At 41.9% G+C, this 14,524-nt stretch overlaps 1 protein-coding gene across 2 annotated transcripts in view; it reads left to right on the top strand.

The window, feature by feature from the left end:
* Positions 1–13,424, top strand: part of DMGDH (dimethylglycine dehydrogenase) — a 54,530-nt gene extending 41,106 nt beyond the window's left edge. Inside the window, exons 14-16 of one of the 2 annotated variants that reach the window (XM_066602838.1) lie at positions 1,028–1,087; positions 4,842–4,976; positions 12,635–13,424. In XM_066602838.1, the coding sequence (XP_066458935.1) occupies positions 1,028–1,087; positions 4,842–4,976; positions 12,635–12,850 (411 nt within the window). In that variant the 3' untranslated portion in view covers positions 12,851–13,424. The remainder of the gene's footprint in view (positions 1–1,027; positions 1,088–4,841; positions 4,977–12,634) is intronic. The other variant, XM_066602839.1, reaches the window with a different exon arrangement.
* The last annotated feature ends 1,100 nt before the right edge of the window (positions 13,425–14,524 follow it).

Below are 14,524 nucleotides of genomic sequence, written 5' to 3' on the forward strand. Positions count from 1 at the left end.
ATACTAAATGGTGGTCTGACCGGCCAGCACTGCTCATGTGAACAGCACTGGCCCATCAGAACAGCATGTAGTGTCTTAGACTTATGATGCATACTAATGCAGAGTGTACAGTCCGGCCATCTTTATTTGTTCAGGACTGGAGGGTCACTTTAATTATTACACATGAACATGCCCTTAAAGGGGTTGTCCGACATGTTTTCTTTTTGTTTTTGTTTAAGAACAGATTCCCCATAATAGAAAATAATTGAGTTTATAGTCACCTCTTTCGGCTCTCTTCTGTGCCCAAGGCCGCAGCTTCAGGTTAGCCCCGCATCATAACGTTTATGGGCTGCAGTAGCCTGTGCATAGAACCTCAGATTACTGCAGCCAGTAATCAAAGACCAGACACAGAGGACAGAGCTGCTGTGTGGGAGATGCAGGTAGAGGTGAGTAGAAGCTAGTCATTTCATATGACAGGGAACACGTTTTTAAAGAAAAAAAAGAATGTTGGACAACCCCTTTAAATGTATTTAGTGGGAAATTTATTTCTTATCCATGGTGACAAATCTGATCACTAGCGGGTACAACTGCTGTGATGACCGGGGATCATGTGAACGGCAGTCCTCAACTCTCCCTGGTGAATGCAGTAGCGGTCCGCATATGTGATCACTGCTACATTCACTGACCCAGAACTGACCGCCATAGCCAAAAGCAGCACTCGGCTATCTCCATATAGAGTGAATGGAATGGTGTCAGTGTGTGGAGTGGGTTCTGACAGTGGAACAGTGATTGGTCATCAATAGTAAAAGTTCCGGACAACGCCTTTAAAAGGTCCTTCGCCCCTAAAGAGGACATTAGTGCAATAAATGATACATAAGGGGTTGTAATAAAGGATGTATTTTCAGGTCTTTTACGTTTTTTTTGCATTGATGTTCAAGAGATTTCAGATGTGAATCAGTATATAATAATAAGTATATAATATAATAAGATATTATATAAGAATAAGATCTGTAAAATAGTTTCTAAATTTTCCTTATGTTATTTTAAGATGAATTGTGATACTAACCCCCTGGAGGCCGGACTACAGTACTTTGTAAAGCTAAATAAGGTAGGTTGGAAGGCCTCTTACAAATATCCCAAGTGGTGTTCCAGTTTTGGAATGGATCAATAGACCTTTGCATTAATTTGTATAAATTAGAACCAACTGAAGATACATGGAAAAGTGGGTATTGTCACTCTCTGAAAAGTTAGAGGATGCCATCAAACTGTTTGTACATTTGTAATTCTATTCTTCATCACTGCTAAAGTGAAATATTTGCCCAGGACTGGCCAGATCCTGCGTACAACACTGCCTCCTAGTGGTTGATAATGATTTAACAGGACTGTACTTGTCTTCACATCAGAGAGGGTAATGTATTAAATAATGTGGTTTCTAGCGTAGAAATTCTGTAAATGCTGGCCACATTTGCATTTAATTTATGGATTTTTACTTCCTTAACACTTTTGAAAAGTGGTAAAAAAATTGAGGGTGGTTAAGTGGGAAGGGGGGACAGATTTATTGGACCTGTCATCGGAAATTGGTGTAAATAGCTCAAATCTTTTTCCTGCTCGTGGATTTAAATTTCTGGTATGCAGAAAGCCAAAAATGTTGCAAGTTTATTAAGAAATGTGTGCCTCTTAGTTAAATTCGGCGCATTTTACCCCACTGCACATTGGTTTAAGGCTTTTTTATGAAACGCTAGTATCACTTTCTCTCTCGCATGGCAGTTCCTTTCCATGAAGCTTCACAGATGTCTTGTAATTAAGTAACCTTTCAGGCAATATTTTTAAACAAAAGATCACCAGTTTTCTGTAATGCTCATTGAGAACAGAACCTATCCATAACTTTTATAAAAGGGGTTTTCCAACTATTGAAAGTGATGGCATATCCAGGATACGCCATTACTTCTTAATTGGTGAAGGTCCAATTGCTGAGACACCCATCAGTCCTCAGAATAAAGGGACTACAGCCCCTCTGCAGATTCTCCCTGCACAGCCGCGCTTCGAACCACCTGCTATGCAGGGAAGTACAACACCACCCTGTTCTCTGGAATAGACATATATTGCAATACCTTGGAGGTTGGGTTAGGAGCGCCGCTGTGCAGAACAGCTGAAGGGACTGTATGCAGAATTAGTGGGGGTCCTAGAATTCAGATCACTACTAATGAGTAGGGTTGCTCATCGTTATCAGCTGGGCGATAAAATGGGGCAAATTTTTTGCTAAATTGGATCATCCCAATCTGATTTTTTTAGCAAATATTGCCACAGTATTGGCTCTCTGCTTTGAGCAGAAAGGACAGGTGTGTTGGCTCAGCACTGCCGCCTTGCACTCATGGAGTTCTAGGTTTAGATTTCACCTTGATGGGAATTTGAACCTGGGACCCCACACAGTTCTAACCACTGCGCTGCTGCTGCCACTGCCTCCCTAAACTGTTGTTCAAGGGACATTTTGGAGGTCAAATTAAAGAACCCAATTGTTAAGCCTATTAACTTTAATGGAAGTTGGAATTCAGCAGTCCCAATTCACTATTATTTTTTAAAATTGGGTTGGCCACTCCCGACCCAATTATTACAATAATACTACTGAGAATGCTATAGTATATGCTAGCGATATAAACATGACATTCAAAGATGGGAATACCCCTTTAGTAAGGACAGTCAGCTCTGAACCTGCTGAACCTGTAAATGAAGCTCCATGCTCGCTGAGCTACATAGCATTATAAACCATGGAGGCAAAACAGCAGTGATCAGTCCAGAGTAAAAAAAAAAAGTTTTTACGTAAATGGACTCTAAGTGTGCGTTCACACATAGCAGATTTTGTGCGGATTTTCCGCAACCGAAAAATCTGCCCCTTTTGGTGTGTATTTTGACACCGTTCCACAGCAGACTTCACCCCTTTAATTGGATGAATGAAGATGTTGCAGATCTGCATCAAAATTAACACCAAATGGTGCAGATTTTTCTGCTACAAGATGACCCCAAATCCGCTCCCTATGAGCACACCCTGACTTTTCAAACAACCAGTGCTTACATTATAGCCAGTGTGATAACTAGCAAAAGTGCTATTTACTTTATTTGACTAAAATAATGTATTTTATGCTTAAAAATCACTCCAAAAGTGTTGGCAAACAGGGGTTTCCCTTCCTCTTAACTTGTCCGCTCTCTGCTGTCAAATGATTGACTGGAGACATGCCGAGGGTAGAAGAGGAGGTGTATTAGGGGTATGAGTCATCCTGCTCAATGAACTGTATAGAGAGCAGAAGGGAGGGGGAGGGAGAGACGCCATGGTGAGCTATCTGCTGCTATCTATTCATTTGTACATTGTGACAGCAACCTGTGAACCTATCCATAGGCATAGAGGAAAGACGGTTTCTACACCGACATAGAAAGGGGTTCTTTACTGTAAGAGCAGTGAGACTATGGAACTCTCTTCCTGAGGACATGGTGATGGGGAACTTGCTGAAACAGTACAAGAGGGGCCTCAACGCTTTTCTTTAACAATATTGCATGTTATGGCTCCTAGCTTACTTTAGAAGGGTTGTTCATCCAGGGAATTATTCTAACTGCTAGCTTTGGAGTCAGAAAGGAAATCTTTTTCTCTAAAATTAAGAAAATTGGCTTCTACCTCATTGGCGTTTTTGCTTTCCTCTGGATCAACATGGTAGGATAATACGCTACAGTCGATGGACATATGTCTATTTTGCACTTAACATACTATATTATTGCTCAGTAATGCTATATACTGTTCTAAATACTAATATGTATATCTATGTGTGTTACAGACAGAGAGCAGAATCTGTAGTACTTTATGCCACAGCATATAGAACACAGTAAAACAGCCAGGCTCCTCTCGCCAGTCCTGTGACAACTGAAAATCAGATATACACCCTGCAGAGGGGAAAATGGGAAAAAATATAGGATACAAGTGATATAATGGCCAAAAATTGTGTTATTCACATTGCAGCTTATTCTGAAAGGTTAGCTACATGTTAAAATGCACAGCTCATGTTTTTCTCCTCCCAGCTGGCACTTAATGCCCATTCATGCGGGCATATTTTTGGTCCATATTCAGTCTTGTCTTCTTTATAGACTGAATACATACAGCACACGGACCTATTGGATTAGAGCATCCAGACGTGCCTTTTTTTTTTTTTTTTTACACAGACCAATGTTGGGCATTAAAAAATAATTGCAGCATGTCCTATTTTGTTCTGTATTCACAGACCAAAATCGCCCAGTAAAGTCTATTGGTGCGTAAAAGAGAAATTAAAAAACGGTGTAGACACGCATTGGCATCCACACTCACTGTGGGTTTTTTTGAACAGCCGTTTCCTGTGAATTGTGACAAAACTAACATCACTTGAGCCGTGTTGCGTTTTTAAAAAAATTTTTGCAACTGTAAAAATGGATGACACAAAGAGCTAAAAAAATGCACATATGCAGCAAAAACGAAAGTTGCATACACTTGTGTAAATAAGCCCTTAATGTTGCTGTTTACTATATGTGACTTGAGATAGACTCCCATACTTGTGGGAGTTTTGGTTGAAGCTATGCATGCATGTAAATGTCTCAGCGCACTGGTGTAACTATAGAGGATGCAGGGGATGTGGTTGCACCCGAGCCCAGGAGCCTTGGGGGGCCCATAAGGCCTCTCTTCTCCATATAGGGAGCCCAGTACTATGAATAAAGCATTATAGTTGGGGGCCCTGTTACAGGTTTTGCATTGGGGCCCAGGAGCTTCAAGTTACGCCTCTGTCTCAGCACACAAGTCCACCTCAATGCTGCAACATTCATTTATCATCATTAATTTTATGTGATTTCAGCAAGCCGAATTTATTGGCAAACAGGCTGTGAAGCAAATAAAGGAAAAGGGTCTTCAGAGGAAACTCGTGTATCTCACCTTGGAAACGGATAATGTTGATCCTGAAGGAAATGAGAGCATCTGGCACAATGGGAAGGTGAGAAGAATTTAATCATAACAAGTGAAGTGTAAGTCTTCTACCCATAGAAATCTGAGCGGTGCACAGGATCTGGGCTTAACATGACTATCTGGTTACATCTAAAAGCTAAAACATAAAGTAATGTACCATTGATTGGATGGTAGGTCATGGGGAGGAAAAACTGTTCCAGATATTTAAACCAAGCATCATTGAAAATCGGAAAGTCACTTTTTGGATGTATATAAATGAGTCACAATTTAAAATACATTCAGCACACCAATAAATTAACTTAGTGGTTTCTCAGTGTGCAATAAAGAAATATACAAAAATTCAGGATAGCGCTTCACAAGTATACAGGTCCGTGCATTGCAGCAAACATACTGTAAAATAAAGTTGAACTCACCCGGTGTTAGGTGAAGATCCTGTTTGAAGGATCTCCACTACACCCCTTCTCCAGACAAGCCTTTAGTGCATGGTGCCTTTATAGTTCCCTGGTATCCTGCTGGGCCAGTCAGCTGGGGAGCTGCGTGTATTCTCCGTCTCTCAGCTAGAGAGCCGCTCAGAAGAAGTGACTATGTATAATAAATAATGGATCCGCGCTCCGAGAACTACACCTTCTTTTCTCCTTAGAAAGTTTTATTCACACACACAACGCGTTTCATCCTTACAAGGACTTTTTCAAGTGTCTTGAAAAAGTCCTTGTAAGGATGAAACGCGTTGTGTGTGTAAAAACTTTCTAAGGAGAAAAGAAGGTGTAGTTCTCGGAGCGCGGATCCATTATTTATTATACATAGTCACTTCTCAGTGTGCAATGACTACAGTTCTCAATCCATATTACTACCATTTTCCAACGCCCAGATGCGTGGTCTGGAGTAATTACATAGGCAGTTTCCTAGCCGGTGATGTGGGTGTGACAGCAAGGGGTTAATCTATTTTTTCTCACTCAGTCTTGTGCTTACTATCCACACACTGTTGCCAATTGAGCAAAAGCCAAACCTCAGAACAGTCCATAGTCCTATACTTTTGGTAGGTAAAAGGGCCAGAAGTCCCAAATATTCTCATTCATTGCTCTGCAGCAGTCAAGGGGTTAACACAATGGAGGCTGTAGGTTCAGAACAACAAGGACTAAGCTTCTTAAAGTTTTAAGCTTTAATACCAAAGCATACAGTGCTTACAATGTTTAAAAAGAAGACAAAATAAAATGACATTCAAATACAGGCTGATATATATAAAAAAGGAGAAAACCCAGAAGACCTACAACTTACAGCAAGTCTTTATTTCTCAAAGGCTGGGAAGAGGAAGGCCACACATCTAAGCATTGTCTGGACTCAGAACTATTTATTAGGTATATCCCTGATATAGGAATGGACAGTGAGGTTAAAAAATGGGACAACTGCTCTGAATATTTAACAGTCCAACTTCCTAGGATCCCCCTAGTAGAGGGGGGGGGGGGCGGGGGCATTCAAGTTGGACAAACTGTGTTTATTTGCCCCTCCTGCACAACTGAGGCTTAGGTAGCAAATCTGATACTTCTCTCCAAGGCATGATAGCACCCTCTCAGAGCTCTCTCCTGTAGTACAAGTTCTTCATTATTGATTGACAGTACATCTCACCACGTGAACAGGAAGCTGTACAGCTGGCCTATGGGACGAATGATCATATTAGTGATTATTCATCCCCATAAGCAGATTCTCGCCCTGTGTAAAAGAAAATGAAATGAATGCTGTCAACATGCATGTCTTTTGGCGTTCATAACAATGGGCTGAGAATTTGGCCCAGGGGCATAAGTATAGGGGGTGCAGAGGGTGCAGTCGCACCTGGGCCCAGGAGCCCATACAGTCTCTCTTCCCCATATTGCAAACCAATACTACCACTGAAGCTTTATAGTTGGGGGCTCAGTTCCAGATTTTGCAGTTTCAAGTTACGCCTCTGATTTGGCCTATGTAACAGCAACATATACAAAACTATACCTATTGTATTTTCATAGTACCCAATTAAAAATTATTGTGCAGTGTCCATATCAATAGGCAGCTTTCATAAATGAGGCCCAATAGGTATGACAAAATTTACTAACAGTATGACTGTCCTTGTTGCCCATAGCAACCAATCAGAGCTCAGCTTCAATTTTCCCAGAGCAGTTTATGAAATGAAAAGTGCATTGATTGGTTGCTACAGACAACAAAAACAGTGTAGTATGTGCGAGGTAATGGAAGGCAGGACAAATGGTTAAGGGTGGACGCTCACTTGCGATTTTTTTTATTTTTTTCTTTCTTGCGCTGCGAGAGCATGAGAAAACTCTCGCCTCGTAGCGCAAGAAAGACTCCAGTATAGAGCCGGCATATTGCTAGTTGATTCAATGGGGCCAGCGGCAGCAGCGCTAGCCCCACTGAAAACATAGGGAGAATGCCGCGGACTTCTGCCACAGCTGTGACAGGAGTTTCCTTCATCCCCGTGGGGACCGCAGGGATGAAGGAATCCTCTGCCACAGCTGAAGTCCACGGCATTCTATCCCATTGCTTTCAATGGGATCGGCACTGCTGCCGATCCCATTGAAAGCACTGCTTTGTCAAGCCCCGCAGAATGATTATCGGGGAAGGGCTTGAAATTTAAGCCCTACCCGATAATCATCAATAACTCACTATTGATAAAACTATTACTCACCTCTCCGGCGCCCAGACGCGTCCTCCTGCTGGCTCTCCTGCACTGCTATTAAAGGGGTTGTCCCTCCAATACATCCCATATCTGGGAATAAACCTGACTCCTTCACTTTCCACACTATACAAATGCAACTACCCCCCCCTAATTAAAAAATTAACCGCGGAGTTAGATAAATGGGATGACCCTATGCTCTCATGGATGGGCAGGATACACGTGATAAAGATGAATACTTTGCCACGAATACTATACTTATTTCGAACCCTTCCCATCCCCATCCCGAATGAGGTACTAAACAATTTCCAAAAACGCATCTTTAAATTCATATGGGCCAACAAGCGACACAGAATAAAGAATAAAATCATGCACCACCATAAGAGTCGGGGAGGACTCTCGGTCCCCAACCTAAAGAAATATTACACAGCGGCGAGACTAGCACAGTGGATAGAAACCCTCGGGGGAGCAAAAGCTCCTCTCTGGGTCAACATGGAGGAAGCCAAACTATACCCATACACCCCTAGGGAGCTGACCTGGACCAAAGGCAATATGAGGGCTGATCTCTGGGAGGTGAGCCCTCTTTCATACCATTCTATACGGATCTGGAGAGAGACGAGACACAAGCACAAACTGTCAACTAGCCCATCCAGACTGACGCCAATAATAACAAACGAAAAATTCCCCCCCAGTAAAGATCTAGTGCACTTCCAATGGTGGAAAATAAATGAAGTTACAAATGTAAACCACCTAGTAGAAAACTCAAGGCTACTGACGATAAGCCAATTTAAAGCTAAATTTAATCCCCCCACAGCGGAAAACTTCAGAATTAACCAAGTCTACCACTTCTTGAACTCACTCAAACTCCCACAGACCCTCCCAGACTTGACTACATTTGAGAGAATGTGTCTGAGGGACCCAATGAGAAAGGGCTCCCTGGCCCTGATCTATAATATACTGAACACACCAGAGGGGGAGGGAAAATTACCATACATGGAAAAATGGGAAAAGGATCTAAATATAGACATGGCGCCGGAAAGGTGGAGGCAGTGTTGCGAGACAATTGCAAGGGGGAGCCAACAGGTGTCCCTGATGGAGACATCCATAAAGATCCTCCACCGAACCCACCTGGTACCGAGTAGAATACATCAAATCTACCAATCAGTCTCACCCCTCTGCTTCAGAGGCTGTGCGGAGGTAGGCACCCAAGTCCATGTGTGGTGGGCATGCCCAATAGTGAAGAGGCTGTGGACACAGGTCCACAGGCTCATACAGAGACTATTTATAGGCCCCCTGCACAAGTCCCCAGCAGTACTCCTCCTAGGCGACCGACAACCAGGTGTCAGATATCGGGCACATAAGCTGATCCAGGTGATCTGTATGGCTGCAAGAATTCACATCGCCTCCAGATGGAAGCAGAGAACTCTGTCCATCCAGGAGGTTATGGAAAGGGTCTCCCGGATTGCATTATACGAAAGACTACATGCAATAGGGACGGACACGCTAGAAAAATACGGGGAGACTTGGGAACCATGGATAAACATGATAGATATACCAGGATTCCGATACACCCTCCAGTCGACCTAAGAACACCAACCGAGATTTGAAGCAGAAACGAGTGACGACCAAAGCTGAATGTAGTCAAGGTTTATTGGTTTAAAGGATAAAACATATGAATAGACATAGATGACCAGTTAGTTAAGTTAACTGTACTTGAAGAAGAATTAAGTACAAGTTAGTGACAATTATACCAGTTTAAGAAGTATGTTGAACAATCTGTAACAACCCCTTCGAGGGTAAATATTGGTGAAACGAACAGTAATGCTGTACTTAACCTGTTGGCTTCTTGAATAAAAAGTTTTGAAAATAAAGGGGTTGTCCCGCGCCGAAACGGTTTTTTTTTTTTCAACCCCCCCCCCGTTCGGCGCGAGACAACCCCGATGCAGGGACTTTAAAAAAAACAGCACAGCGCTTACCTGAATCCCCGCGCTTCGGTGACTTCTTACTTACCGGTTGAAGATGGCCGCCGGGGTCTTCTCCCTCCGTGGACCGCAGCTCTTCTGTGCGGTCCATTGCCGATTCCAGCCTCCTGATTGGCTGGAATCGGCACGTGACGGGGCGGAGCTACACGGAGCCCCATTGAGAAGATAAGAAGACCTGGACTGCGCAAGCGCGTCTAATTTGGCCATTAGACGCCGAAAATTAGACGGCAACCATGGAGATGAGGACGCTAGCAACGGAGCAGGTAAGTGAAAAACTTTTTATAACTTCTGTATGGCTCATAATTAATGCACAATGTACATTACAAAGTGCATTAATATGGCCATACAGAAGTGTATAGACCCACTTGCTGCCGCGGGACAACCCCTTTAAGCTTTTTCAGCAGTCGGGGATGTAAAAATCCCCGCCTCCTGAAAGGGCTGTGCAGATTGGCTGTGGGCTCAGCTAATAGCAGCTACTGCTTAGCTATTGGCTGAGCGCTCAGCCAATCACACATAGCCCTTAGCTATTCATTCATGAATAGCTATATCTTAGCTATTGGAAAAACTGGAAATGCAAAACAGATTACTTTCCACTTTCATCTGTCTCCCATTGACTACAACGCAATAAAAAATGGATCCATCTAGATTCCATTTTTGTAACTGGAAACCAAAGCGCCATAGTCTGCACTTTTGATCAAGCGTACAAAAACGAAATGTAAATGGGAAATACATCTCTATGGGCTGGAAAACGAAAACGTTTTCTGTTTTGCAGCTTCTACCATTGAACAGAAAAGGAGAACATAAACTGCTAGTGTGAAAAAGCCCTAACAGATGTGTAACTTTACAAACAGTTTTTAATATGTTTTTATGGTTTAAAAGTATTTTATTAACTGCATCATTAACAACAATGCATCCACAATAGACATATAATTGCAATAAAGATATATCAACATTGCCCCGCTTCTGTCATATTTTCAAATTCCCATTTTATGCAGAATTTATAATATAACATAATCCCCCTTACAACTTCCTCATAAACATCCTGCAATCTGGAGAGAGGAAATAGAAATACAAAAATCCAAAAAGAGAAAGAAGGGTGGGGATGTGGGGGGGAAGAGTCAAGGGGAAAGGGACTTAGGGAATGGGGAAATCTGTCCAGCCTAATCAGGGATCTAAAGCAATTGCATAATCAAGTTGTATTCTTGATTCTGACAATATAGAGCATTTCATGCCAAGTCAAGGCACGACAGCACAATTAATTAACCAGCATGCAATTACGGCAAAGCACAGAACTGCAACCACACCGCCCGTGTTACATGAAATTCAGTAATCTCCTCCCTGGTCCCCCGTTCACTAAGGCACCTTCAGCAGAGATAGTGATATTGGTGGTAAGCTCTGGCCAGCCTCACTGGGGTTCTGTACTACCGTGTCAAGATTTTGTAATAAAGTTCCTGCATTTTACAGGATATGTTCATCTTATGGGTGATGACATATGCCTTCTTCCATAATTCCCGCTGGAAGTCTATGCCTAAGTTCCTCTCCCAAGTCAGCTCAAGCGTCCTGCCTCTCTCCGATATGTCTGTCTCTAAAAGTGATTTGTAAAGATGGGAAAAATTCAATGGAACATCTGGCATATCTTCTCGAAGGCGGTTACCGGTCTTTCCCCAAATGTCAAATACCCAAGGGCCTCACATTGTGATACAATTGTAGATATTGGTACCAAGCCCCAGTCGGGGGTGTCTCCTCCATCTAATATCTCCTGTAGGGTCTTTATCCTGATACCTATCATTACATCCCGAACCCGGGGGACTGGATCTGTTATTCTAGCCGTCAAAGAGGCGCCCTTAAAAAAGCCTGGTGCATCCAGATTGCCTACCAGAGAAGTGAGCGGGCCCGGTGTGAATATCGGCCCTGTTTTAATGGCAGGACTGACCCAAGCTCCATTAATATATTTTTATACTATTATATTAGTTTTGACTTCTTTTCATGAGTTTTCTTAATTAGATTCCATGTACATCAACATCATTTTCATTGTTTGGGTGTTTTCGTAAAGGTCCAATTATGTGCTATGATAGTGAGGATATGAAGATAATTATATAGGCTGTTGTACTTCACTATTTACACAGTTGTAACTAAACAACATATTTAACCTACCTAAACACAGAGCAGTGTGCAAGACAAGGTTAAAGTCGAGATTTCACCCTGTGCCCATAGGCTAGATGGTGGGCTTTGTAGCAGTAAATGCAACACTTAGACAGCTTAAGATCAATGTGACACATCTACTTAGCTCAGTTAAACGTGGTTCATTTTGTAGAGCCGGCAAGTATAGTGGGATTCATTGGTAAGGTAATTAAACGTGATTTTCTGACTACTGATGTACAAGTGAGAGCAGACCGGCAACGTGATGTTCTTCATTCAAGGACCAAGGAATAAGTTTAAAGTTTTCAAAGTCATCTCACAGTCAGATACAAAGCAGAATCTAAATTGTGTAAAGGTACAAGTGGAAATATTTATTCCTCATGCTTCACTACATCTATATGTTGCTGAGATATATACATATATATGAAATAATATATTGCTGCATTGAAGAATTCCCCAACCGTTTTAGGGGAGGATATGATCCCTGAGGCAGCCTCAGATGGGGTGATCTCAGATTTGCCTCTGTATGAGCATATGGAGGCACACAGAGGTAAAACTTGCACTCATTAGGTATTATGAGCTGCATATTCTATATCTCTACTCTACAGATCCCAAATATGCTTTTCTGTATAGGTGCTAGGGTTCACTTTCATATTTAAGTGGAGTATTCTTTTTAATAGATACATTATACAAAAAGGACCACTTGACACGAAACATTCATATACAGTGCACATTGGGTATCCTATACTGTTAGAACCATGTATATTGACAGCTCTCCCTATGGCCAATCTATGTAGAAATGTGCCTATAAAAAGTAGTTCTCTAATACTCTGGACAGATTAAAAATAAAATACTATATTTTAAAATTTTCTCATGCTGATTATCTAATGCAATGTTCTTTCTCAGGTTGTTGGGAACACCACATCTGGAACCTTTAGTTACTCCATCAATAAGAGCTTGGCTTTTGCCTATGTGCCTACAGAGCTGAGTTCTGCTGGACAAAAACTGGAGGTGGAACTTCTTGGCACGCAATACCCAGCTACAGTAATACAAGAACCACTTGTGTTGACAGAACCAACCAGGAACCGCATGCAGAAAAAAGGGGAAGGTGCCAAACTTTAACTACAAGTAACCTTGTCATTGTGAAGGCCACTGTGAAACTGGCTTCTACTGCACCTTTGGTGTTCCTTCTTTGCCACTTCTGTTATTTGTTGGAAAGCCTCATATTGATACAATGGATGTCTGCTAGAGGGATGCGGAAATGATACAAAGGATCAGAGGCAGAAGGAGATCCAGAAGACACCATGTTCTTATAAATATACAACTGTACTGTATGGGAGTTTGTCAAAATGATGGAAACACCTAGATGGACACTATCAATCCTAGGTGTGTCCATGGTTTTGATAAACCTCGGCATCTGTGCAGGACTAATGTTTTTGGGCTTTTACAATTAATTTTGGGACCATTTAGGTTCCTAAGAACAAATGGTATTGCTTAAATAAATCATCCAGGAAAACCAGATCCACTAAGCAGGACCAGATGGTGTGCCGAGTACAAGGATAGAAGTCACGTACCACCTTTTTTGGGCCTTGTACTAGGTATAACATCAGATTTTCCTGGAATGCTTTTACATAACAACTCACAATTAATATAATGTAAATACTGTTTACATCAAATAAATAAATCTGCGAAATGTACAGAATTTTAATTCCATATTTTTTATTTTATTAGTTTTTGCATTAGATATTGGTAACTTGTTTTTTTAATCACAAGTTGGTTAAAGGGCTTTCCTCCCTATCTACACTCTGACAGACTGTGTGATCTGCCCTCCTTGAAGACTTGGATGCTTTCATTCTTCTGTCTCTGCCAGTACTGGGCTACTGTGAGAGGAGGGAGTGGTAGAACAGAGGAAGCCAACTGCAGTAAGGAGCAACATGCTGTCAGATCTATGCCAGAAGCAGCAGCACAATCGGCTACCTTTAATAAAAACTATTTAGAAAGTTAAAGTTTGTTTTTTAGAACAGTGTTCCCCAACTCCAGTCCTCAGGGACCACCAACAGGTCATGTTTTCAGGATTTCCTCAGTATTGCACAGGTGATGTAATTATTTTCGGTGCCTCAGACATTGTCACAGGTGTTCTTGCTATAGGATATCCTGAAAACATGACCTGTTGGTGGTCCCTGAGGACCGGAGTTGGGGACCCCTGTTTTAGAAAGCCTTTTTCTTTTTAATCACAAGACCACAAATAGCGGAATGCCGGAATCTGAACAAATTATTGGTGTGTGTAGAAGGGCTCTAAATTGCATGTGTAAATCTCCCCCTTTTAATGTATGGAGATTACTTTCTTATCTTGCTAGCTCACAAGTACTTCTAGTGTCAACAGCAAAATAAATATCTTCTGATCAGACGTTATTGTATAACTTTGTATTTCAGCCAATGAAGAGTTACAGAACATCCTGCTCTATCTATCTGGTGCACATTTCTGGTAGGGGGGATTGCACAGCATTGTTATACAGAAAAGGGAACATTTAAAACCGCACAGAAACAGTTTTTTTACTATACATTTCTACACATTTTCAGTACAGATAACACAGCGATTGCTTTTTGTTTGCTACAATGATAGGACTCTAAAATCTACCGTTAGGAAGGTCTAACCGATGGACCCTTATTGTCAGACTCTTCGCTACCATTGGTCTAGCATTCCCTTCGTGCATTTGTGACAATCTTGTACAGACTCCATTGCTTTTGTAGAGTCTGGCTGTGGTCATCCATAAGGTTGTATTTACACAGCAAGCA

The sequence above is a fragment of the Eleutherodactylus coqui genome, chromosome 5, assembly GCF_035609145.1.
Source record: "Eleutherodactylus coqui strain aEleCoq1 chromosome 5, aEleCoq1.hap1, whole genome shotgun sequence".
Classification (NCBI taxonomy): domain Eukaryota; kingdom Metazoa; phylum Chordata; class Amphibia; order Anura; family Eleutherodactylidae; genus Eleutherodactylus; species Eleutherodactylus coqui.